Source organism: Rhipicephalus microplus, chromosome 8 (genome assembly GCF_043290135.1).
Source record: "Rhipicephalus microplus isolate Deutch F79 chromosome 8, USDA_Rmic, whole genome shotgun sequence".
Lineage (NCBI taxonomy): Eukaryota > Metazoa > Arthropoda > Arachnida > Ixodida > Ixodidae > Rhipicephalus > Rhipicephalus microplus.
The window spans coordinates 41,096,306-41,119,113 of NC_134707.1; the positions used below are offsets into that span (position 1 = coordinate 41,096,306).

At 44.1% G+C, this 22,808-nt stretch overlaps 2 protein-coding genes across 2 annotated transcripts in view; one reads left to right on the forward strand and one right to left on the reverse strand.

Annotated features, from left to right (window-relative positions):
* The window catches only part of LOC142768966 (uncharacterized), a 30,599-nt gene that overhangs the window by 7,637 nt on the left and 154 nt on the right, over positions 1 to 22,808 (reverse strand). The gene's annotated exons all lie outside the window — the stretch shown is intronic.
* LOC119164408 (putative lipid scramblase CLPTM1) lies at positions 165 to 21,326 on the forward strand. Its single transcript, XM_037416598.2, has 13 exons — positions 165 to 403; positions 2,089 to 2,322; positions 4,112 to 4,270; positions 4,944 to 5,061; positions 7,066 to 7,151; positions 7,793 to 7,910; positions 8,998 to 9,100; positions 9,850 to 10,082; positions 11,581 to 11,756; positions 12,899 to 13,009; positions 13,658 to 13,793; positions 14,208 to 14,375; positions 19,790 to 21,326. Exons 1-13 carry the CDS (start codon positions 329 to 331, stop codon positions 19,993 to 19,995), a joined length of 1,923 nt encoding a protein of 640 aa, XP_037272495.1. The 5' UTR covers positions 165 to 328; the 3' UTR covers positions 19,996 to 21,326.

Sequence of the window (22,808 nt, forward strand, 5' to 3'; positions counted from 1 at the left end):
GAAGTTTTAACAGTTCAAAACTATAGAATATTGTTTGTTTTGAACTATGCTTAAATTAAACCAGCAAATTTTAAAGTTAAATTTGGTAATAAGCACGTCACAATCAAGACGCTTTCAACTGCGAAAATGGCGGCGCAATATCGAAAGTGGTCCGACCACCTTGGGCGAGGGTCGATCGTCGCTCTCGCTCGCTCGTCGTGAATCGCCGCCGTGCCTGGGGCTCGTTGAGCGGTGTCATCATTCGCGTCGTCGCGAAAACCGATCCTGAATTACATCCAGCGGCAGTCACAGGGAGACCCGTTGCCACGACCACGAGACCGCCTATGCGATGACGGAAGCGGTCAACTCCGGAGCGCTCGTACGCTCAAGCAACGGCCAAGTTTCGAACCAAGCTCAGGATGCGGTGAGCTCCTCTTACTGCGATTCCGGTCTCCCTTTCGCCCCGTCACGCGTTGTAATTTTTTTTCTTTCTCCCGCAATCGGTGGTCAACTTTCGATTTCCCGTGGCCTCTGTGCCTGTCTCATTCGTCCGAATACCGTGCCGTCTTTTTTTCTTTCTTTCAAATTTTTGCGCTGCTTCCATGAATCTTGTACACGGGTAAATCACCTGGGTGGTGCTGGAGAGAGGTTGGCGAACGGGAATCACGCTTGTACGGGCAGTAATGAAGCGCTTGCTCCAGTTCGGCACGGCAGGTGTTTCACATCCTGCGTTTACATTGTAGGGCAAAGCATGCGGTGCACGGTAATGTATATCCAGGGGCTTTAGTTAGGTGCAGTAGCGAGCGTCGCAAAACGCAGTGGGCATGCCCTGGCAGGAACGCCTCGAGAACCGAAGCGGTGGTGGTTCATTCATATATCGCTAAACAAACATAAACGCATTTCTTGTAGTAATTATAATGCTGCGGGCTTTGTGGCAGGAAAAGAAAAAAAAACTTAACTCGTCACCGAAGTCACGATCACGCTGTTGTTGTCAAGGCCTTTAGAAATAGCTGTGCACGCGCCGCGAAGTTTTTTTTTTCCCTTTTAATTATTTTCCCCCTTCGTGACTTAGAATTGACGCGCCAACAGTGTACGGTATCAGTTGCGCAGTTTGTATCGGCATCATAAAAGAAAATGACTTGTGGAGATAAAGGCGGCGTGGTAGTTTTCTCCGCTCGTGACCTTCGTACCCTGTGCCATTTCTCGCGGATTATCGCTGCTGCACGTGGGCGGCGGTTTTGTGCGCACAATTGTGCGTGAGGGTTGCTTTAACTCTTTTTAAATAGTACTAACAAATAAAATAACTTTGAGGCGTGCTTCCATCGCATGACGCTTCGCGCTGGTACATTCAGCGCCGCAGGTGTTCGCGACACGAGCGCTGCTGGCAGCGGGAAAACATGACGCAGTGGCTGTGACGTCACAATAAAGCGGGACCAATCGTAACGGTGTCTCGCGTTTACCTCACGTTCAAGGCCGTATCTTTATACAGTGGTGTAGTCTGTGGGGAGTCTACTGTCGCTGGCAAACTTTAGTACATGCGCCAGTTTCTGTTATTTTTTTTTCCGTGGTTAAAGAATTACATACCATAAGAATGAATGGGACATACAAGCTTACATGAAAGGTTACACCGAAGATCACTTGAGCATCATTAACTAATTAGCATTTAGATGATTACCTAAATATTATGCCACCAGTAGTGTTTTATTTTGTATGAAAGAGTTAAATCTTGGGCTTAGAATGCATGCACTATTTGCTATTTGGTGTATTCATTTCAAAGAAAAGTACTACGTTGGTCTTTGAATGCGGCACATCAAATGACTTCTTGGACACACACAACTTGTAGATGTCAACCAATAGACTATGCTGAGGTTAAGTCTGAATGTATATACTATGCAAGGAGCTTTAGTTTATCCTTTGTGCAATGCACAGTGTTCTTCTATGTCCAATATTTCGAATAACTGGCCAAAACAAGTTGCGTCCACGTATGTGGACATTGCACCTGACGAGGATAATGTAACCCAGAACTTGGAGTTGCGTAGCTGTGCATCGTGACTTCTTCTCATTTTGTCATCTCTATTTGTCATAAACCGAACTATTGCTCTCCTGCAGGCCCCAGCACACAACAATGAAAACCAGGAAAACGTTCAACAGGCGGCACCGCAGCCACAGCCGGCCTTCTCCTATTGGTCCGTCTTCAAGGGCCTGCTGTTTCGCGCGGCCATCATATACTTCATGACCAGCTGGTTTCGAGGCCAGCCGGCCAATCAGAACACGGGCGGTGGGAGCGGTCCACCCGGCGCCACGCCAGCGTCCTCTAATCTGTACCCAAATGGAACGGTCATGGTAAGGCGTCCCGGAAAAATTTGCTTACGGGTATGCATATGAAATTGGCTAGAAAACCACAGACAACCAAAGTTTCAGACTGCAGATCTGTGTTGTTTACTTCTGCACTTCTAAATGTCCCTAACGCAGAGTTAGCAGTGGATTTCCATTGAGTGTAGTTTGTAAATATGGTCTTACTTCTCCACTGCCAAACAAAGTTGTAGTGAGACAAAAAAATAATGCAGTTGAGGAAACTGTATTTCACAAGATTTCACAAGTGCAGAAAAAGAATATTCTGACATAATTTTCATTTTTAAAATGGTAATAATAGTAGGTATTTACAAATGGGGACAAAAGTTACAAACACGGTGGAAGCAGCACTGATAAATGTGAATTCTGGCTTTGAGTGCTTCAGATATTTTTAAAATGATTCCCAAGGACCAGCAGCATAACTTTTGTTTGCACTACTTTTTGAATGAAGTATTTTTTTGCAAACCTTGAATCAATTATACATATTTGTGCAATCTGCCTTCTATTGTTTTGTTTTGTTTCTGTACCATCGCCTAATGCTGACTTCTGTTCCTCACTGCAGGGAGTTTGGGGGGAGAACATTGTGAGTGACAAAGGAGCTATTTTTCGATGAAGCTCAGCAGTTGACTGTTGTATAACTTGACTAATGTGGGTGCAGGTAAAGAAGGAATTCAAGCAAGTGGGAGTAATGATTTTAGTCCCCGCAACATCGTCATCATGAAGACACATTTGGCGACTCCTCGGGCTTTCTGGAATGTTTTGCTAGCCTTGCGGGTATTGTTGAAGTTGTTGGTAGCAATGTTTGCATCGTCCATGATGGAATAGTGTAGTAGAAGATCCCAAGTCTGCACACTACCATCATCAGTCCGTTGCCAACTAGCCTAAACACGCACGTTGGGCAGTGCCCTGATGGTGTAAAGTTCTGACTGAAGGAAAAGGACAGATTTGTGATTCGCATTAATTGATGCACAAGATTTTTTGTTCAACAAACGCACTCCTCAACCTCACCTAACTTAGAGTGTGCCTGATCTTTGCTAGGTCTTTTCTGATGGCCACAGCGTGGCACTAGTTCTTTATGACATTGAAAGTGCATTTTGAAGAGACTCTAAAGTTTATTATAACTATGTGGAGTGATTACAATTATGCTGATTTGATTTGTAATCCTGATTCTTAATTTACTAATACTACTGAAATTGTCTTTCTTTTTGGTGTCCGATTGAACACTGAAACTGTTTAACATGTCTCTATTTTTGGTGGTGCAAACAACTCGCCTCGTAGATGCACTTCAGTAAGTTCTGCACTAGCGGTTGTTACTATGGCGCTGAAGTTCAGCAATAGTGAGAGCTTGATTGGATCAAAACCCTTGAGCAGGTCGTGCTGTTCGAGCCAACATTTCGATGAGCGGCCATGTCTTTTTCGTTGCAATAACTGTCAACTGCCTTGACAAAGTCAAGTCTGTTTGTCAAAATGTTAGCTCCAGTGATGCCCCCTGCTCGAGGATCTGCCATTTTTATTAGTAATCCTTGTGATACAAAGCTGTAGTACACTCAAATCTCAATATAACGAACACAGATATAACAAAATATCAGTTATAAGTACATGAAAATTATTCTTGCGATACTTACAGTGTTAAGAATAACCTGTATAACGAACTTTTGGATATACCAAGCTTGTTTTCCTTTGTTAAGATGTAACTTCATTATAATGAGGTTTGAGTGTGCCCTGCTGCTGTAATGGAACTTGCAGTTCTGACTTCCGTCTCTTCGTTCCTGAACTGCAGGATATGTACATGTACATCTCGGAAGACTCAACCTTTAAAAGCTTTGACGACCCCGAAGCCCTGGTTTGGAAGGAGCCGGGCCTCGTTTACGGTGACTGGTATGGTGGACCGAACGGGGACTCTGTTTATACGAAGAACATGAGGTTTAGGCCATCGGAGGTAAGTCGCCTGCGCTTCGATTTGGCTGTTATTACTTCTCATGTAGTGATGCCTACGGTGCTTGCGGTAGTAGGCATATGGTGTTTTATAATTGCCACGTTAGCTTGTTGCAACTCCGCAGATCAGTTCGGCGAGAGTTTTCACTGTTTTCAACTACGAAACTTTCTAGAAAACACTATTCATAGGCTGTACTTTTAGCTTCATACTACACTGGGAGATACAGCAGCCATCTCTTTTGTGAGATTCCCAAAGAACGGTTTGGGGCAGTTATCTCACTTGTAATGTCACCAACTTTTCCTTTGTTATCCAGGGAGGCATGGAATATGTTACCATAGGTTAGCAGTGAAAAAAAACAAACTAAAAGAGTTCAGAATGATGGTTACAAGCTGACATCAGCGAGTTCTTTTTCATTTATAAGGCAGCCATGTTGAGAAAAAGAAAAAGCTTTACTAAAGACTTGCGAGGGTAAGATAGCTTGTGTGCCAGCTGCTGAATTGCACCGCTATTTTACATTTTTAACAGCACAGGAGAGTCGATCAAACGCAAACTTTGTCTTATCGCACTGCCAGTGTTTTTTTTTTTCTAAACGGACATAGGTCACGTTTCTCACGTTGTCATTAAGAAACACGCGATTGACGAAAGTGAAACCTTTTATTTTTGTTGCTTGTTTCAGAGAGTCAAAAACAACGGCACTATCTTTTTGCACGTCTTCTTCGTGCTGAACGGCTACTCGCCTGATCCCAAAGCTGAAAAGGACTACTCCCAGACGCACACAGTCTACCGCAAGAAGCGTGAGTGTGCTAATGTACAACCTTAATGAACAAGTGATCACAAGTACTAGTTACTGACATTGGTATCAAGATAAGTGTGCACGAAGAATAACGTTACGATGAAACTTTAATATAACAAACTCAGATATAATGAAATATCGGTTGTAACAAAGTAAATGAATAATGGTCCTGCAATAGGTACAGTGGTAGGAATACACCTTTGTAACGAAGCTTTGGATACAATGAACTTATTTTTTCTTTAAGATGCAACTCTTTTATAATGAGGTTTGAGTATAGTTCTTAGATATACCAGCACAAGCTTAACCAGGCACAAGGAAAATACAAGACCGAGTGCTTTGTCTACTGTGTTTCTTGTTATGTTTGTACGGTTATATCTTCGAAGTTCGAGATTATAGTTGTATGCCTCTTAGTTTGACCAAGGCCGTGAAGTGTACAGTTTTGTTTTTTGTGCTTCACCGCAGGTTTTTTTATGCATTTTTTGCGAGCTTTACAAAAAATTGTTGCTTTGGGAGATCGCTTTCATTTAGTTGCTTCAGCTACAGAAAAACAGTGTTGTTGTAGCAAACTGTTCTTACTCAGATTTCAGAACAAGCGATGTTGTTAAAGAGAAAACTGATTGTCCTCTTATCAGTAAATTGCAATAATCTCTCAGCAAGCGAAAATCTCTTGAAAGAACTGCTGCTTGAATGGAACAAGTGTTTCTGGCGAGATTGGTTTCGTACTTGTGTTCTGCACCCCTGTTTACAACTTTGTAAACGGAACCCCTGTTAGGTGGAACGCATTTTCCTGGTCCCTGCAGGTTCTTTCTTATCAGAGACTACCATTCTAGTGCTATACGAAAATCGCCACACAAAATTGCATATTGCATGGAAATTAGCTTGTTATATCCTTAAGTTTATTATAAAGGTATATTCCTAACACTATAACTACTGCAAAACTATTTTTCATTTACTTCGTTATAACAGATATTTTGTTATATCTGGGTTTGTTAAATCGAGCCTTGAGTGTAGCTGTTTCACTGAAGTGTCCTTTCAAAGCACGTGAAATTGCAAAAAGCAATGAAATTCGTTTACCTTCTCAATGCCAAGCTTACTACTGTTTGTGTACTGTTTCGAGGTAAATTGTGTCATTGTTAAGCATGAGTGCGTGTGTCCTTCAAAATACATGTGCTGGAAGCAACAAAGAAGAATGTGTGCTGTTTATCCCCACTTTCGTTACGAGTCTGTTGTGGTTTTTCCTTTCGAAATGACGGCTGTTTCAACAAACGGAATCGTCCACTTCTCGAAACGAGTGAGTGGCAATGACCAGTTGAGACGATCGCCAGTCGACGAGTGGTCGAGTCCACTTGTAGATTTACTGTCATGCATATGAATCCTCTCAAATGCTGTCGCCCATTTTTTAAAAATACTATCTTTCCTACAATCAGATTGCATGCGTTATGCAAATCGTGGCATATGCTTTGGAGCGCACGTGGTGGCACTGACATAAAAACCATTGTGAGGGCACAACTAAACACAACGCACAAGAAGAAACAGACAAGGACACACAAGGTTTTATTGCTTTCATTAGATGGTGTGATTACCTAAGAAAGAAGAAGAATTTCTTGTGTGTCGTGTTTAGTTGCGCCCTCACGATGGTTTCTGTGTCGAAGCACCAACTTGCCCAACATTCAAGCGGCGCTGCTTACTCTGGAGCATATGGTGCCACGTTTATATATAAATAGCCAATCCTTAACTTCACTGATAACATTTTGGACAATGACTATACTTGCTGCCGTCGTTGGGCTAAAGTTTGTTTTTGTTTTTTTTTAGCATGTTTTCACTGTGCTTAGCTAATGGTTAAGTGTGGCTGCTTCCATATTTCACTGTCACCACGTGACGAGATCACGTCTGATGGATATGATGAGAGTCAGTATTGTTTGACAGGCTAGCGAATGTACCATACAGTGAAGTGCCTTTCATTCTTTTATCAGACTGCTGGCCTGTTGCCTTCTCTTGTTTGTAGAGCTAAACAAGTACAAGAAGTTGCGGTACAAGCGGACCCAGAACTTGCTCACTGGCGAAACAGCTGCTACACCAGAAATGGTAGAGGTGCGTACTAACTCGCACTGTTTCAGTAGAGTCTTTTATTAGATGACGTGATTACCGAAGAGAGAAAGAGAAAAAAAAGATTAGAAATCTAGGGGCGGCGGCATTGCATTAATACGACGAACTGTAAGCTTTTAATGGTAGTCTAAACTGAAGTTAGTGCAAACTCATTTGTAATAGATTATGCTATTATGCTGAATGACAGTTATTTATCAGCATTTGGATTGGTTAGCATGACTCAGCGTGACACAAAAGAACATAGAGCTAAAAGCTCAATGTGCTGTAGTGCTTAGAATTAAACGATTGGTGTAGAATCTAGGGGTGTAAAATTTAATTATGTTGCTTTTGATATGCACTCAGGCTCTCTAGTGCCTATGTGTTTTAGCTAATTAAATCTTACCTATCAATTGAATCGTTTACCCTGATCACATCTCATCAGTCACTCAATGAAATTTGGGTAAATAATAGACGGTGGATAGTAATGAAAAAAATTTGTTCATAGCTTTACGACCCCAGTAATTAAATGATCAGCATTACTTTGCATTGTGCGGACGTATCAGCGTCCTTGCTGCCGCTCTGCTGCTGCGTGTGTCTTGCCAGCCCTCTGTGTTGCTTTCTTTATGTTTTTATTCCGGTCTGCGCAGAAAGCAGAGGCCATGAAAGAAGAAATTTTGTCCCACTGGCATCCAAACCTGACCGTGAACATCATAGTCGACCACACTCCATGGACGCAGGGTCAGGTGCCGATGCCTGTCGACCAGTGTGAGTGAAATTTGTCTGCACCGTAGGTGTGTACAGTACGGTCCATCGTTAAAGGGAACACTTGAAGGAGCACCTTTCGTGCTTCTGGCCCCCCGACTGGAACTGGACGTGAAAACGTTGTAGGGCCTAATACTACAGTACAGTAGGTAGTCTTAATATAGTTTGCGGTTTAGCAGTCCCATGCAGTTCTAAGTCGCTGCACTTTGGCAAGAGTGTGAAATCCGGGCATCCCTAGCACGCTGGTGTTCCCTTTAACAGCGGACCCGTCTGTGGATTCATTGTGGTGTAATGACAAGTTTTTGCAAACTGGGGACGTGTTTGCCGGGAATCTGTGCTTTGTTCTCTAGAAATGCCAGAGGCCAGACTTGGCTAACATCTTACATTTGCAAGCAAAAATACTATAAAACTGTCGTTGCATACCTGTTTGAACATAGGGACATTTGAAATGTTAGTTGCCACAAACTCTCAACCCAGTCTCTACAGTCTAATGTTCGCACTGACAGCTTAAGACATAGTGGCACATCTTGTGCCCACTAGTTTGTGCATACAGCGATCGCGTTTCATCGCACCGCAGTGTGTGCGCTGCAATGAAACGGGGCACCCCTAAACTGACGGTGGGGTCACACCGCAATGTGTGCGCCACGCAGGGCTATGCGAGAAATCTATGGCACTTTTAAAATAAGTGTTAGTGCTGCATAAAAACACGTATAATAATACTATGGGTATAATATAATTAGCCACATAAGAAGTACACGACTGTCAAAAAATGCAATAATGCCAGTGGAGAGGTGGCGTAGCATCCGCAAGAAAGCTTGCTGAATTGTTAATAAAATCTCAGCGGGGCAGCGTAGAAGTTCAGTGACTTAACGAGTGACATTCGCTTGAGTGGTACTAAAATGGGAAGCGTAACATTCATAGAGTGGTGAGCAGCCGAATTCCTTTTTACCAGGCATGACAACGATTTGTTTTACTGTCGATAATCTGCAAGATAATGAAGTAACAGAAGAGGTATGCTACTGCAGCAGCACGATACTTTCTGCGAAGACGGTATAAAATATGATTTGTCGAAAACCTCTTGTACTTTCAGATGTCGAGTTTGAACCAACGACAGGAAAGTACTACCCCATTGTGTACATCAACGACTACTGGAACCTCATCCGAGACTACCAGGCCATCAATGAAACAACAGAGTGAGGACCAGGGCTTTGAAACACTGATATCTAAAATGTGTTATGATTGCATGAAAGTTGGAAATTTAATTTAAAATAGGTTTGGTTTTCAAGGTTTGGAAAAGTTTTTTTTTTACACTTCATACAGGTAAAGGTCAAACAAACTCCCAGGAGTTTCAAAAAACAGAAACATGCTAATTGTGTTGCTACGACAGCCAAATGCGAGGTCATTAGCTGTTTTAACCCATTGGAGCTGTCATACCCGCATTGCTTTTACATAGACTTAATGAGGAATGGTGTGTTCTTATAATGAATCTTTTTGTCAAGATTCGACTCTGATATAACGATGTTTGTATGGACATTCGTGGTGTTAGGTTTTGCTACCCCTTGTTTGCGGGTGGCTTGACCTTGAACTGGGAAGTTGCGTGTGTGCTTGTAAGAAATGTTCGATTCAGTTAACATTATTATGCTAGATATAACTATGCAAGCAAGGATACTTTAAAACTTAAATCATTACATACCTGTTCGAAGACGCTGACGTTTTAAATGTTAGTTGCCAACTCTCAACCCAGTTTCTATAGAGCAATTCATGCGCTCATAGCTGGAGACATAGTGGCTCATCATGTGCAAACGGTGATCACATTTTGTCGCATGAAGGTTAACTGTGCCCATAAACTGAAAGCATGGTCATGCCGCAGTGTGTGCATCACACAGTGAATATTGGTCGTAACTTCGTGCTTTAACGTATCATCGGGTTTTGCTGTTCGCAGGTGGCTTGACCTTCAGCTGACTTTCCAGCCGCTGAGCATGTTCCGGTGGCAGCTGTACGTGGCGCAGGGCATGCGGTCGTTCTCCTTCTTTGGCCAGGACCTGATGGAGGAGTCCGAGGAGGACAAAGACTCCCTCAAGGAGGCCTTCCTCGAGACGTCTCCCTACCTGCTGGCTGTCACGGTCGTCGTCTCCCTGCTGCACAGCGTGTTTGAGTTCCTGGCCTTCAAGAGCGGTGAGCGAGCAGTTTATTGCTTTGGGCATTGAGCGCGTAATTCCCTGTTGCAGTGGTAAGCGGTGATCTTTTGAATGACACTTTTGCTGCTTCACTGGAACTGCCAGCTTGAGCTTGAGTGGTATCGTTGTTGAATACTGCACACATGTTCCTCTCGCAGTAAATGGCACATTTTTCTAAACCCTTCATGTTTCATTGAAAGGGGTTTCCTTTATACGCAAGGACACTCCACACGAATGGTCGAACACAGCAAACATTTAGAATATATTTCAATTCATTTCCAAGGTGTACTTGAATGCTCGTACTTTCGATTGAAACCCATTACTAGGGCATGCAACTTTGGCGTAGCTCTATAGGAAGGGCAGCCAAAGTTGCAATGACGTCACAACAGATCTGTAGAGACGAAAGTGACCTCCAGATCATTGCAAAGTACGTACCGGCAAAGCATCGGTTGCTACATCGCTCGCGGCTGCTGCAACTAGTCGTTCTCTGCTTCGAGCTTCTTAAACATGACTAGGCCAAATAGCCGTATTGCTGCAGTTTTCTCGAGTACTCGCGCGTACCTGTCGTTATATGTGTACCAGTCGTTTTGTCGTCCCCTTCCAACATTTCAGCGCCGTACATTGCTGCACTTTGTGGGCTTCTAAATATCTTGTTTGGCTGACTCAATTCACAGTGCAAGGCGCCTCTAAGCACACTAAGTAAGATAAGAGAGGAGTGAAAACTCCACTCGTCTGGAAGGGACACATTCTGGACCATCTGTTCCTGCTTGATGAAGTGTTCACCAATTGGTGCTGCGATTGACGAAGAGCTGCGGAGAGTTGTTCCTCTAATTAGCCAAAAGAGCCATAGGGACCTAGCTTAACATAGGGGCCTACCTTAACCATAGGGACCAAGCTCGGGCCTCTGTCTGTCATTGCTACAACGACGATGCACGGTCGCGCTGCTCCATGTCGGTGTGTCTGCTTGCCCGTTTATTTTCCCATCTACTCCACCCTGCTAACACCGCTGGCCTTAAGAATTTGGTGCATGTGCACATGAAAGCAGATGTAATGGTTTCCTTGTGCCTCGGCAAATGCTACTACACTCGAACCTCATTATAATGGGCACATCTGCCACGAAAATACTTTGTCATATCTGAATATTCATTATAAGCATGTATAACACTGTATCTATGACAAAGCTATCCTTCTCTGAAACTTGTTATAACCGATACTTTATTATATCCGGGTTCATTATGTCGAGGTTTGACGACATCAAGTAAGTAGTTGGCAGGAATTGCAAGGGAAGGAGAAAGCGCATGTGATAGTCTGAAGCTGAGGGAGAGAGCGAAGGAATGAGCCACACCCTGTGTTCTAATTTTACAGTTTGTCTCGAGTGAATGCGTTACGAAACGGCAGAGTTGGCGCTCCTGTGCATCTGGCTCGCGTTTCATGCAGATATCGGTGAATTCTTATGTCAAATTTTGTCGGCTTTCTCTCCCGTTCCTTTGCCACAGACATCCAGTTCTGGCGCAACCGCAAGAGCCTGGAAGGTCTGTCGGTGCGTTCGGTGTTCTTCAATGTGTTCCAGTCCGCTGTGGTGCTCCTCTACATCCTGGACAACGACACCAACACCCTGGTGCGGCTCTCGGTGTTTGTCGGCCTGCTCATCGACATCTGGAAAATCCACAAGGTGTGTACTACCTGACCTCGTCTGCATGTCCGACCCTCTTTACCAATCGATCTCATGGCTTGCCCTTGCGTGTCCACAAACGGATCGCTTATTTTTGATTTAATCCAATAAGCCACTAGCTAACCATATCTTCTCAACTCTAACACGCACGCACACTCGCAGATAAAAAGAAAATTGGGAGCGAAAGTCTGGGTGCTGGTTAAGCCATATTCACCGACAGAGCAACAGCTTTATTCGTGAATTTGGGTGTGCAAAGTAGCTTCCTGGCAATGCATTCTGGCAATCCAAGGAAAATGATAATGCATTTAACATCGATCCACTTTGTGTCACTTGCTTCAAACCTAAAAAATTTCAGCACCCGCTTCGCACAAGTGGTGGCGTCGTCACGCAACTGTGAACAGCCAGTTGCATGTTTTCTAGATATGTGAATGTGCATTTCTACGTATGTTTCCTGAGTACTACATCCATCTGCCTGGTAATGTTATGCTCATTTTAAAAGTGCCACATAGCTAACTTCTTGATGCATGCTTGAGATTCCAAAAAGAAAATTTTTTTTTTCAATATTGCAGCATTTCTATAAAAGCGTAAAATTAACTTGCGTGGTTGAAATAAGGGAGTAATATGATCGGATTCATTTACAATTTTTCTGTGGGCTGTGGGGGGCACATTTTACACTCGGGGATGTGTTTATATCCAAGAAAAAACAGTACGACAGTGAAACATCACTACAGCAAAGTTACGTTGAACAGGGAATGGATTCATTACTCAGGAAAATTCGTAATAAGTGTATATGTTCATCACACTGCATTAATGTCTGGACTATTGTTGGTTTACTTGATTATGGCCAATAACCCATTATATCCGTATTTGTAATATCTTGGTTTGCCTGTTTATGAAGCATTTGAGTAAATTTTTTTTCATGTTATTGCAATTTGACGCAACTCGAAGTTTGCCTTATTTCTAACCAAACTTGGAATAATACTTGACATATACAGACCCTGTCCACTCCAGAAGTTTTATATCTATTGTGCTTTTATTATTCCGTTCAGGTTGGGTTTTTCATTCTTGTTGTCTTGCTATTTCTTCTTTTTCTTTCCCTCTGCTTGGTCGTGGTGTTACAATTGGTGGACAATTATTTGCAGGTGGTGAACATTACTGTGGACAGAGAAAACAAGCTTTTTGGAGTGTTCCCTCGGATTCGCATGGCCGACAAGTGCACCTACGTAGAATCGTCAACACGGGAATACGACATGGTCAGTCTTGTCACAGTCGCAGCATTTTCTAACTTCGAAGCTACGAATGTTTCTGCCGTTACAAAACCGTATTTGAAGGTTTTCACTGTGGAACATTTCCTGTAATGGTGCTTTACATCTTTCTGCGAAGAGTCAAACCTGCCTGTAGTGTTAGTTATCGGGTTCAGCGCGTACATTTCCAAGATTGTTCTGCGATTCCGGCGTCCATAGCCATAATTATGCGTAGAAAATGTGACAGTTGCTAATGAATTGTCTTGGCTTGGACATTTGCACTCCTGTGTATTAAACTAAAGGTTCCTCACGATGTGCCGCAAAAGTTTTTGTACTAGCATGCAGTATGTGTGAGGTGACAATTGAAAACTGATTATAGTACATTCTTTTTGTGGAATGAAGGCTCTGTGCTTCTGTGATGTGATAGCCACAGCTGCTGTAATATAATATCTAGGTCCAGGTGACAAAACTGTAAGGTGTTGCATTGTACAGATTTTAACCTTTTGTATGTCTTCACCCAGCTTGTGGGCTCACTTTACCAAAACTTGTCGCTAGTCTATGTTATATTTCCCAACTCGCCAATAACGCATTAACAAACTCAGTCCTCAATTCGTCTGCAGATACTGCTTGCATTAACCCATGATTTGCATTCTGCAGATGGCGTTCAAGTACCTGTCTTGGGCGCTGTTTCCCCTGTTGGCGGCCTACTGCGTCTACTCGCTCATGTACCTCGAGCACAAGAGCTGGTACTCCTGGGTGCTCGGTGTCATGTATGGCTTCCTGCTTACATTTGGTGAGTGTGAATGGCGTGATTCAATGTACATGCTTTTCTGCTGCCTATGGTAGGATACACCGAAAGTCCAGAGAGGCCCCACACAGCTGATCACGTGACAGCCAGTCATGTCTGTGACTAAAAAAGTCTGCTCATATATTTGGCAATGTCGTCCGCTAAGGGCAGGGTCACCGACCGTTCTACTCACGCTATGGCCTTTATAGTAGTGCTCAACTACACTCGGAGCTCGATATAACGAACCCGGATATATAGAAATATCGGTAATAACGAAGTAAATGAACAATAGTCTTGCAATAACTATGGATTAGGAATGAACCTTTGTAACGAATTTATCGGATATAACGGACTTAATTTTGTGTTAGATACAACTTTCTTGTAAAGAGGTTTGAGCATACTTTGTTTCTTTTTGTGCAGGCTTCATTATGATGACACCACAGTTGTTCATCAACTACAAACTCAAGTCAGTGGCCCACTTGCCGTGGCGCATGCTGACGTACAAGTTTCTCAACACTTTCATCGACGACATATTCGCCTTCGTCATCAAGATGCCCACCATGTATCGGCTCGGCTGCTTCAGAGACGGTGAGTTTTGACGACTGCTTACGATTTATTTGTTCGTGATTTCTGCGCAAGTGAAACTATAATTGTGTGAACACTGTGTAGAGATACGACAATACTTTGCACAGTAGGCATGGGAAGAAATCCTAAACAAGAGTATTGTGTTCATGTTGTTGAATATTAGAAAAAGAGAAAGACGATAATGGACGAGCGTGCAGTGTGGGACTGGACTGAACTGGATCAGCCGAGAAGGGACGCGTTTATGCAAAGGTGCTTTGGGCAATAAAGTCGCCCTGTTTTCCATCCTTTCAGCGAGGAGGCTTCCTTTATTCTACATTTTATGGTGCCGAATACCGGGATTTGTGACTCGAGCGAACCGACAACAAAAAGACTTCCACACATATATTGCTTGAACGTGGGATATGCTATTAAAAAGAAGATGCAATAAAGAGCTGTCTCCTAAAAATATTCTTTAAGGGGAGACGCTCCTCGAAAGCACTTTTTTTTTGTTATTCAACTTAGAGCTTCAGAAATTGGACCACTGATGCAGTTTTTCCTCCTGATTCCAAATCTGTAATCAGTTTTTACATAAGTGCAATAGTTTGGGAGTTGTGTTTCAAGTAATGGTGAAACTTGATAAGTTTTCCGGGAACTTTCGCGCATACTAAATGTTCATGCAGAGAGTTGTTCAATGGCTCCTTTTGCTCCCTATTAGCCATAGAGTGCCGATATCTAGCTAGAAATTGTGCTCCAACTTTGAAACTATGAAAAAAACATCTGTGTAGCAAACTACCCTTTTTTTTCCACTCGACCACCATTAAATTTATTAATAGATATTTACAGCTGATAGGTTGTGCTGATTCAAGTAGATATCGGCACCCTACGCACTCTCCTCAATGTGTGTGCCAAATTTCGTCGTCGTATGACCATTCTAAGTGCCCGAAACACTTCCCGCAAAAAATGCAAATTGGCCAAAATTGCGAAATGAGAAAAACGCGTTTGAAAGTTTGAAAGTCTGTATTTACAAAAATGAAAAACGCAGTAGCACGAAACTTGTGCTGAACACATACACACATGTCCAGAGGGAATATCAGTTGTCTAAAACTCTCCAGCACCGTAGGTTTTCCCTTCCCGGCTGGTGCGGCAGGACTCTTCCACCCGGGCCCTCTTGGCTGCACTGCGACGGTGTGCCCTCGCCTCAGCGGTCTGACGCACATTCATCTTGTGCATGCGCATGCTGTCTCGGCGGTCGCTGAGGGTAACCAGGGCCTCCGAAGGAAGCACCCCAAGCTCTTCCAGCACCTTTTCAAAGCTCGCGTGGCCCCGGTTGAACCACAGGACTGCAATGGCTGTGGCTGTTTCCACAGCAGTCCGGGAAGCAAACCGGGTCTTTGGACACAGCAGCCATATTTTGCTGTTCAGGGACTCGGCCGCGTTCTGTGTCTTGCCGTGGAGGCACCGGGCAAGCAGCTTCGCATCTGTGAGACGCTTGTAGATTGGGAGGACTGCCAAACCCTGGGCCTTGGTCAGGAGGGGGGTGTGGCACGGTGCAGGCTGGCCCTGCGCCTCAGCACGTCGGTGCTTGCACCACGAGTCTGGGCCTGCAGGACAGAACTTGTGACTTCCAGCACCGTCTGTTGAGCACGAGTGCAAACATGAGGCCCATATGGCAGTGTACATCTTGTGGACATTTCCCCGATTGTTCACAATGGCCACCTGAAAGTAAGTTTGAAGCTTCTGGATGGTGGTCTCCTTCAGCTTCTCCCCTCGTGGAAGTGGCGTTGGCAGCTTCCGCAGGCCGGTGCCCAGACGTTTCGCCACGTGGTTGGTGCACTCCTCTTTTTCAATTGGAGTGTCAGGGTACACGTTGGCATCACAGACCCCGTTGTAGGCCTTGCTGTCTCCATCGCTTAGGAAGATGGTGAACCGCAGGGGTGTCTCATAGTCCACAGTCCTCTGCCAAATGCGCACTGCAGCTTCGGCCTCCATGGCATGCGAAGAACAGTCGCAATTCTTCTCACAAACGGGATGATGAAACGCCTGCCATGTTTCTTCATCGCCTCCCATGTCGTTATGCAAACTGCACGCCAGGCAGAAGTTGGAAAGCACTTCATAGTCCAGGCACAAACCAGTGTCCAAGGACACTACAGTTCCCACACCATTGTGGCTTTTGTGGCCTCTTTTTTGCCATGTGCCGTCAAACATGACTGGCACGTCACTGTTACCAGCCACCTCTTTGGTGACGCTGCGTGCCCTTTGCATGTTTTCACAGACAGCCTTCACTGCCGCACTGTGAATCTTTTTGCCGATAGCATGGAAGGTCTTATGGTGCATAGGGTTTGGCAATCCAACTACTGCACAAAATCGTGAAAGTTGCTCATGCCCGATACCGACGGCACGCGCTGCAAGCACCACTTTCAGGTTCACGGCAAAGGCGTCACGCGAACTCCCGCTGTCGTAGCTTCTGCTTGCACCGCGGCCGCCATCTGACGCGACCCGCTTCGACGAGTACGCGGACGAAAGGATGCTCTCCGAGCACTCCGCATTCTCGCAGTGTAGCTCCAGAAACGCCGAAAGGCCTTTCCGCTTTTTATTCGGTGCCCGAACTGCGAGTTTACTCTCGTGACAAACGGGGCATGCCGCGCCTGCGACGACGGCCGTCAATGCACCCAACTCGCACAGCACTACGCTTTCGGCACGATCGGCATTCGGCCTGACGTCGTTTTCGAATAACGCGATCTTTTTCTGCGATGCACTCACAAAATTCACTGCAGCGTTGATCTCGTCGTCGCAGTTGCCATGGTCGACGTTGCCGTGGTCGATGTTAGGCCTACCGGCCGCTGGCCCGTCGCGGACATTTTCGTTGGCGGTGGCTTTCTTGTACGTCCTCCGCCGCTTCCCTCTGAACTTGTTCTTACTTCTGTATTTCCGATGGTCGGCAACGGCCTTTTTCGGGCTTGCCATCGCACGAAAACAGCGAAAAATAACTCCGGAAAACAGTGAAGCGAACTACGGCAAGAAAACACGGGTGCTGTCAGCCAATGGCGGCCCTGCGTTAGTGGCGCGCGGTTTGAAACGGCGGGAAAAGACTGTTTTTGTTGCTTTTTTTTTAGATTTTTCGTGAACGTACGAGACTTCAAGAACCGGGATCGTGGAGAGTAAGGACAACTCTACACGAGCCAGCGGCCGCAATATGGCGGACAGCTCTCTTCGCGGCCCCGCGAGCACGCGAACAGCAGCCCGTTTTGTGTAAATTTCGTGATGCCGCGCGTCACTGCCGCTCACTCAGACGCGTTTTTCACTGACTTCTGATGCTTATTTCGCTGTGATATTTTCAGATGTCAAAATATAATGTATAAAGATGATAAAGCAACAAAAAACAGAAAAGGTGAAATTTGGAAAAAAAACGCGACTTTTCGACCCGCGTCTCCCCTTAAGAAAAATTGTTTGCTGCTTTGTACAGACATTTTGGTATCTTATTCTCTCCAGGACTTATTAACTAAATGCAGCAAATTGTATAGCAACGAAAGAACTTGTTGCTGAACATGATCATTCTCTATGTATCAAACACTGATATTTTGATGTAACCTATTCATTATAATGAACTCTACATAAAGTTGGCCGCAATGTTGAGTGTTAGTGAATGCGTGCTTATAATGGCTGTCAATGTAACAAAGGTATCTTCAGCAAAGTGACTTGTTGGACGAGTTGGTTCATTCTTAGTTTATGGTGCGGCGGAAAAAAACGAAAACACGAGAGATGAAGAATCGCTTGTCCGTCTCTCATGTTTTTTTTTTTTGCACTATAAGCTACATTGATAGGTATCTTCATCAAAAATGCGGCTTGGTAATGGCAACTTTAGTCTGCACTTGGCATATGCATTGGAATGGAAATTAAATGACCAATTCAGAGCTTGGGCCTAATTTGTGTTACAGTGCACTTTTCTAAACAATTATGAGTTTTGCGTGCGCTAATGGCTAAGAAATGTTGTACTCGCCAGGCAGTGCATGTCGTGATTGGATCGCATTGCGATAGCCGGGGCTCTATCGTGGAGGGCCACCTTTTAATGCGACAGAGTTGAAAATCTCGTTTCGCGAAAATTCCGCCATAGGCATTGTTGGTAGCAAGCGAAAAAAAAAAAAATCAATATAGATGCAGATAGGTAACTAATAAATCTTTAGCTTGATTAGTAATATAATGCATGTCTTATGTGTGGCAAGCAGGTGTTCTACCTCAGAGCCATACCACTGCTTGAAACTGCTTCAAGAGAAAAAAATTATTAATATCATGTAGCGCGAGGAGTCTCCTTAAATAATGATGCATAGCAGAAGCATAGATTTGCACCATGTATTGAAACACACTTATTGTACAACGAGCAGGTGGTTCAAAGGCCAACCCAATACAATGCATTCGGTCATATTCGTTAGCAGCAACAGCATCGGCATCAACGAAGTGTGCACTTGCACGTGTTGCCTTATGGACGCACAGCGGGCACTTCGCCAATTTGCACAAGAATGAACTGTGGCAAAGTGAACACTTCGCAACTGCCATTGCAGAAGGTATTCTAGGATACCCTCCAACCACGATATAACGAACCCGGATAAGTCGACTCTCATTAATTCAAACCCAAAGGGACATCTGAATTTTGTTTGAATTACCAAAAAGTTTGAATTATTAGAATTTCTCAGATATACGACCTTGGGGTAAGGTGACACCACACATTACAACATGAACAGAAAGCGGATGTGTAAGGTCCACAATTTTGTCGGCCCTTTACTCCTGATCAGGCCTCTTAAATATATTGTGAATTTCCAACTGCTTCTTTGCTATATGTGCCTTCAGCACAAAGCTTTATATATCAGTTGAACAGCATCATGATTTACCATGCGTGATTTACTAGCAAACCTTTTTTCTTGAAGGCCTGACATGCTCATTTTTCATTTTTACACTGTTAGGATTATATAAGCACCCGAACCACAAAAAGTATGAATTAACCAAATGATGAAGTTTGAATTAAGAGGCTTTTAATAAAAATACATTGAAAGAATAGAGAACCAACCATAAAAATTGAGTTTTGTTTGAATTAACCAAAAGTATGAATTATCAGAGTTCAAATTATCACAAGTCTACTGTATACTAAGTTATTGGTTATGACCTTGTTAGTGAAGAGTAGCTATGTCATAAGTACAGTGTTCAAAATACATGTTTATAACAAATTCTTGGAGATAACAATGTAAATTTGTGGCTGATGTGGCTTTGTTATAATGAGGTTCAAGTGTAGTTTCGAATGGCCAATGCTGTGCTCACAGATGTTACTTTGTTTGTAGTAGGGTTGAGGTATTGCCCGGAGGAATGCAAATAGGGCTAGATTAAATCGTGTTCTACTCTAGAAAGCAAAGTACAGGCATCCTTCAAATATTTTAAAAATCTTTTTCCAGACATTGTGTTCCTAATATTCCTGTACCAACGCTGGATCTACCGCGTGGATCCGACGAGAGTCAACGAGTTCGGGACAAGTGCGGTGGACGACGCCACGCCGGAGATGGCAGCCGCTGCGGAGCAGCCCAATGGAGCGCTTCCAACGGCGGAAGCGGGAGACGACTCCACGTCCGAAAAGCCCGAGGAACTGAAAAAGAACGAGTGATCCCGCCATCCGTCACCGCGTCCTAGTTGTCTCAGTGTGTTCCATTGAATCTTTTGTTTTTGCAAGAGACTCCTTGTTTTTACATTATGTAAAATGTGTTCATTTGCCAAAAAAAAGTCGTGACACGAGAGAGCCTTGGCAAGAGCGAAGGTGTTTCATGTGTTCCAAGAAGCTTCCTCTCGTGATTGTAATGTTACACATAAAAAAAGACTGTTGCAGTGGAGATGTATAATGAAAGTGGTGCATTGTGAACTTAAAGAAAACTGTGCCTCGTGTCGTCACCAGTAAAAAAAAAAAGGAACACCTTTCTGCACAAAACTGTGATGTCAAGATATTTTTTTTAAACATTGCGTTTTGTGCCTTGTTAAGAAATTAAGTCTTTTTGTTCTATTGATTAATGAAAACAGGTTTATTGCTTTTAGCTACTTTGTTTTGTTGAGCTCTCTTTCACTGATGGATTTTTTTTTCTGGAGTTTAATACTAATGACAGCCAACCAATAGCGAAAGTTATTGACTTTCGAGGCGTATGGTACAGCTTTTCCCAATATAAAAGTGAATCACGCAGTAAACTTTCCCAAAAGAAACCAAGTTGTGTCGTAGGTGAATAACCTCGGGTAATTTTAAAGTGTGCCATTAAGGCTGTTCTAATTGGCTCAAATTAAATTACTTTTCTCTCGAGTGGTGGCAGTGATCGCCTTCAACCTGTGAAGCACCACAGGCACTCTGTAGTGGCATGAAACAGCATTAATAAAAACTGTTTTTGTACGTAGGTTATGTGCAGGATTATGTAATGTTCAGGTGCACTTGTGTTGGGCAGCAGAGCAAACCACACGGAAGTCTGCATACAGGTAGAGTGTGAGGGACACATTCAAAACAAAAACATTACGAGCTTCTCTGCAACATTCTTAACATGTCATGTGTGTTATATATGAGGAGTCGTAGGTTGGCAAGTCGCATTGCTTGAAAGGCAATGTTTTGCGGTAATGCTTGCTTGCCATGTTTGAATGTCTCCCTCGGCAAGTGAAATAAAAATTTGCGATCGTGGGTGTAGATAGCACACTGATCTCTCTTGTCGAAAGTCTGCATTTTGTTTTTGATGATGTAACTGCACTGCTTAAAGTGTGGGTTGAGAAAAAAATGCTTTCTTGTGTACATAGAATCTGTTGTATGTAGTGTAAAAACATAATGCCAAAAGAACTGCTCGACTCCTCATCCAGAACCTGGTTTTTATGTTAAAACTCGGTTGAAGTTTGTTTTATGCTACATCTTTTTGTACACCCATGTTCACCGTTCCAACGACTGCATAATTAAAAACAAGCCCCATGCCAGCAGCTTCTGCATTTTTTCTGTTCCTCGATCATTAGTGTTGTGTTGGCAGGAAAGTCGCCAAGTGTGTCAAATGAGACCACTAATTGGAGTTTTTTAGATGCGAAGCAGCTCTCTGACTAGCCTATGTAACGCTGTCCCTCCATCTGCACTACTCCCCTTGCTGCAGGTGTTGGAGTGGTGTCAAGTAGGTCACGCCCTTCTAGCAGTGTGCGATGACGTCTCTCTCGCCTGCTGCGCGCCGTGTGTTAGCTCTCTCGCTTCACCCTCTCCACTGCTCGAGCCCGCTCCTCACCTGGGCATCATCTCACCCATGCCATATCTCTCCATCTGTCGGCGAGAAGCTGCGAGCCGGCGTGTGCGCACGCCTCAGAAATCTCTCTCGCGGCGCCGACAATGTCGCCAGCGCGTTGCAACGACGGGCGGGACGCTATCGCGGCATGCTTCCCGCTAGTGTGCGTGTACCTTTCTTGACTGTCGCCGGTGTTGCGAGGGTTAGCGTAGGCGATCGCGAATGACGACGTCAAAAAAGACGAGGCGCAAGCCAGGGAAGCTAGACGCAAGCGTTGATAGTGAAAGACCAACGACACCGATGAGGCGCGAGTCAAGAACACCGACTGCGTTCGAGAATACAGACGGCGCGCGGGAACACTGACAAGATACAAGCCAAGGAAGCCGAGCGCAAGCATATTTAATGTGACCCGCCTCCTGTGTCTTTGCATTTCAAACAAATGTTTACTCGAGTAAACGCTACACCGAGTTTCGCTTCAAAATGTTCTTCCAGCACCTGCGTCGATGCCCGTTTCAACCGGTTCAATACTGTGCACACCGCTGCTGCTTTGCATCTCATCAGGATTTCGTTCGGGGAGATAGTCCATAGTTTTTAGTAGAACACCTCAAGGATGTCTGGAATTACTGTCTGTGCATTTTCCTTGAATGGGCACAGAAGCCATTTTTTGAAGGTGTGTTTGCTTTGCCATACAAGTCTCCTGTGTAGACACCTTTGAGGAAGTTGGAGGCTCGGCAAATGCTGGTAAGATATTTTATCTCAGTGTAGTTGGGCTAAAACAAGATCATGCTTGTACAAGCAAGTGTTGGTAATGGCGTTTGCCCTTGCACTAATCTTTGTTTGCATGTAATGCAGCATATAAAGGTAGAAAGACGATGCTCAATCAAAAGACCAACCCAGACTATGAAAGAGTATTTTTAGTGTGTGGCGTTATTTGGAGAGTTGGCCCTGAATTTAATTCATCAGTCTGTCTGTGGCCAGTGAAAATGTGGGCAGGTGGTGTAATGTAGGGTCAATCCACAGCGGAAATAGAACAGGCTTCCCGTAGTGCAATAATGAGCTCACTTGTCCCCTAGCATTAACCCCTTACTCATCACAGGTGTAGAGTTCACAGCTTAAAAGGGACGCTAAAGAGACATGTGATGTCGACATTGATCATTTATATACTCGAACCTCGATCTAGCGAGCCCAGATATAA

What these genes read in the sequence shown, in the direction of transcription:
- LOC119164408 (XM_037416598.2), top strand. Translation starts at nt 329, where the DNA reads ATGACGGAAGCGGTCAACTCCGGAGCGCTCGTACGCTCAAGCAACGGC. An exon ending in CTACACCAGAAATGGTAGAG is followed by an intron (nt 7,152 to 7,792) that starts GTGCGTACTAAC and finishes CGGTCTGCGCAG; the next exon opens with AAAGCAGAGGCCATGAAAGA. An exon ending in GCCGATGCCTGTCGACCAGT is followed by an intron (nt 7,911 to 8,997) that starts GTGAGTGAAATT and finishes TTGTACTTTCAG; the next exon opens with ATGTCGAGTTTGAACCAACG.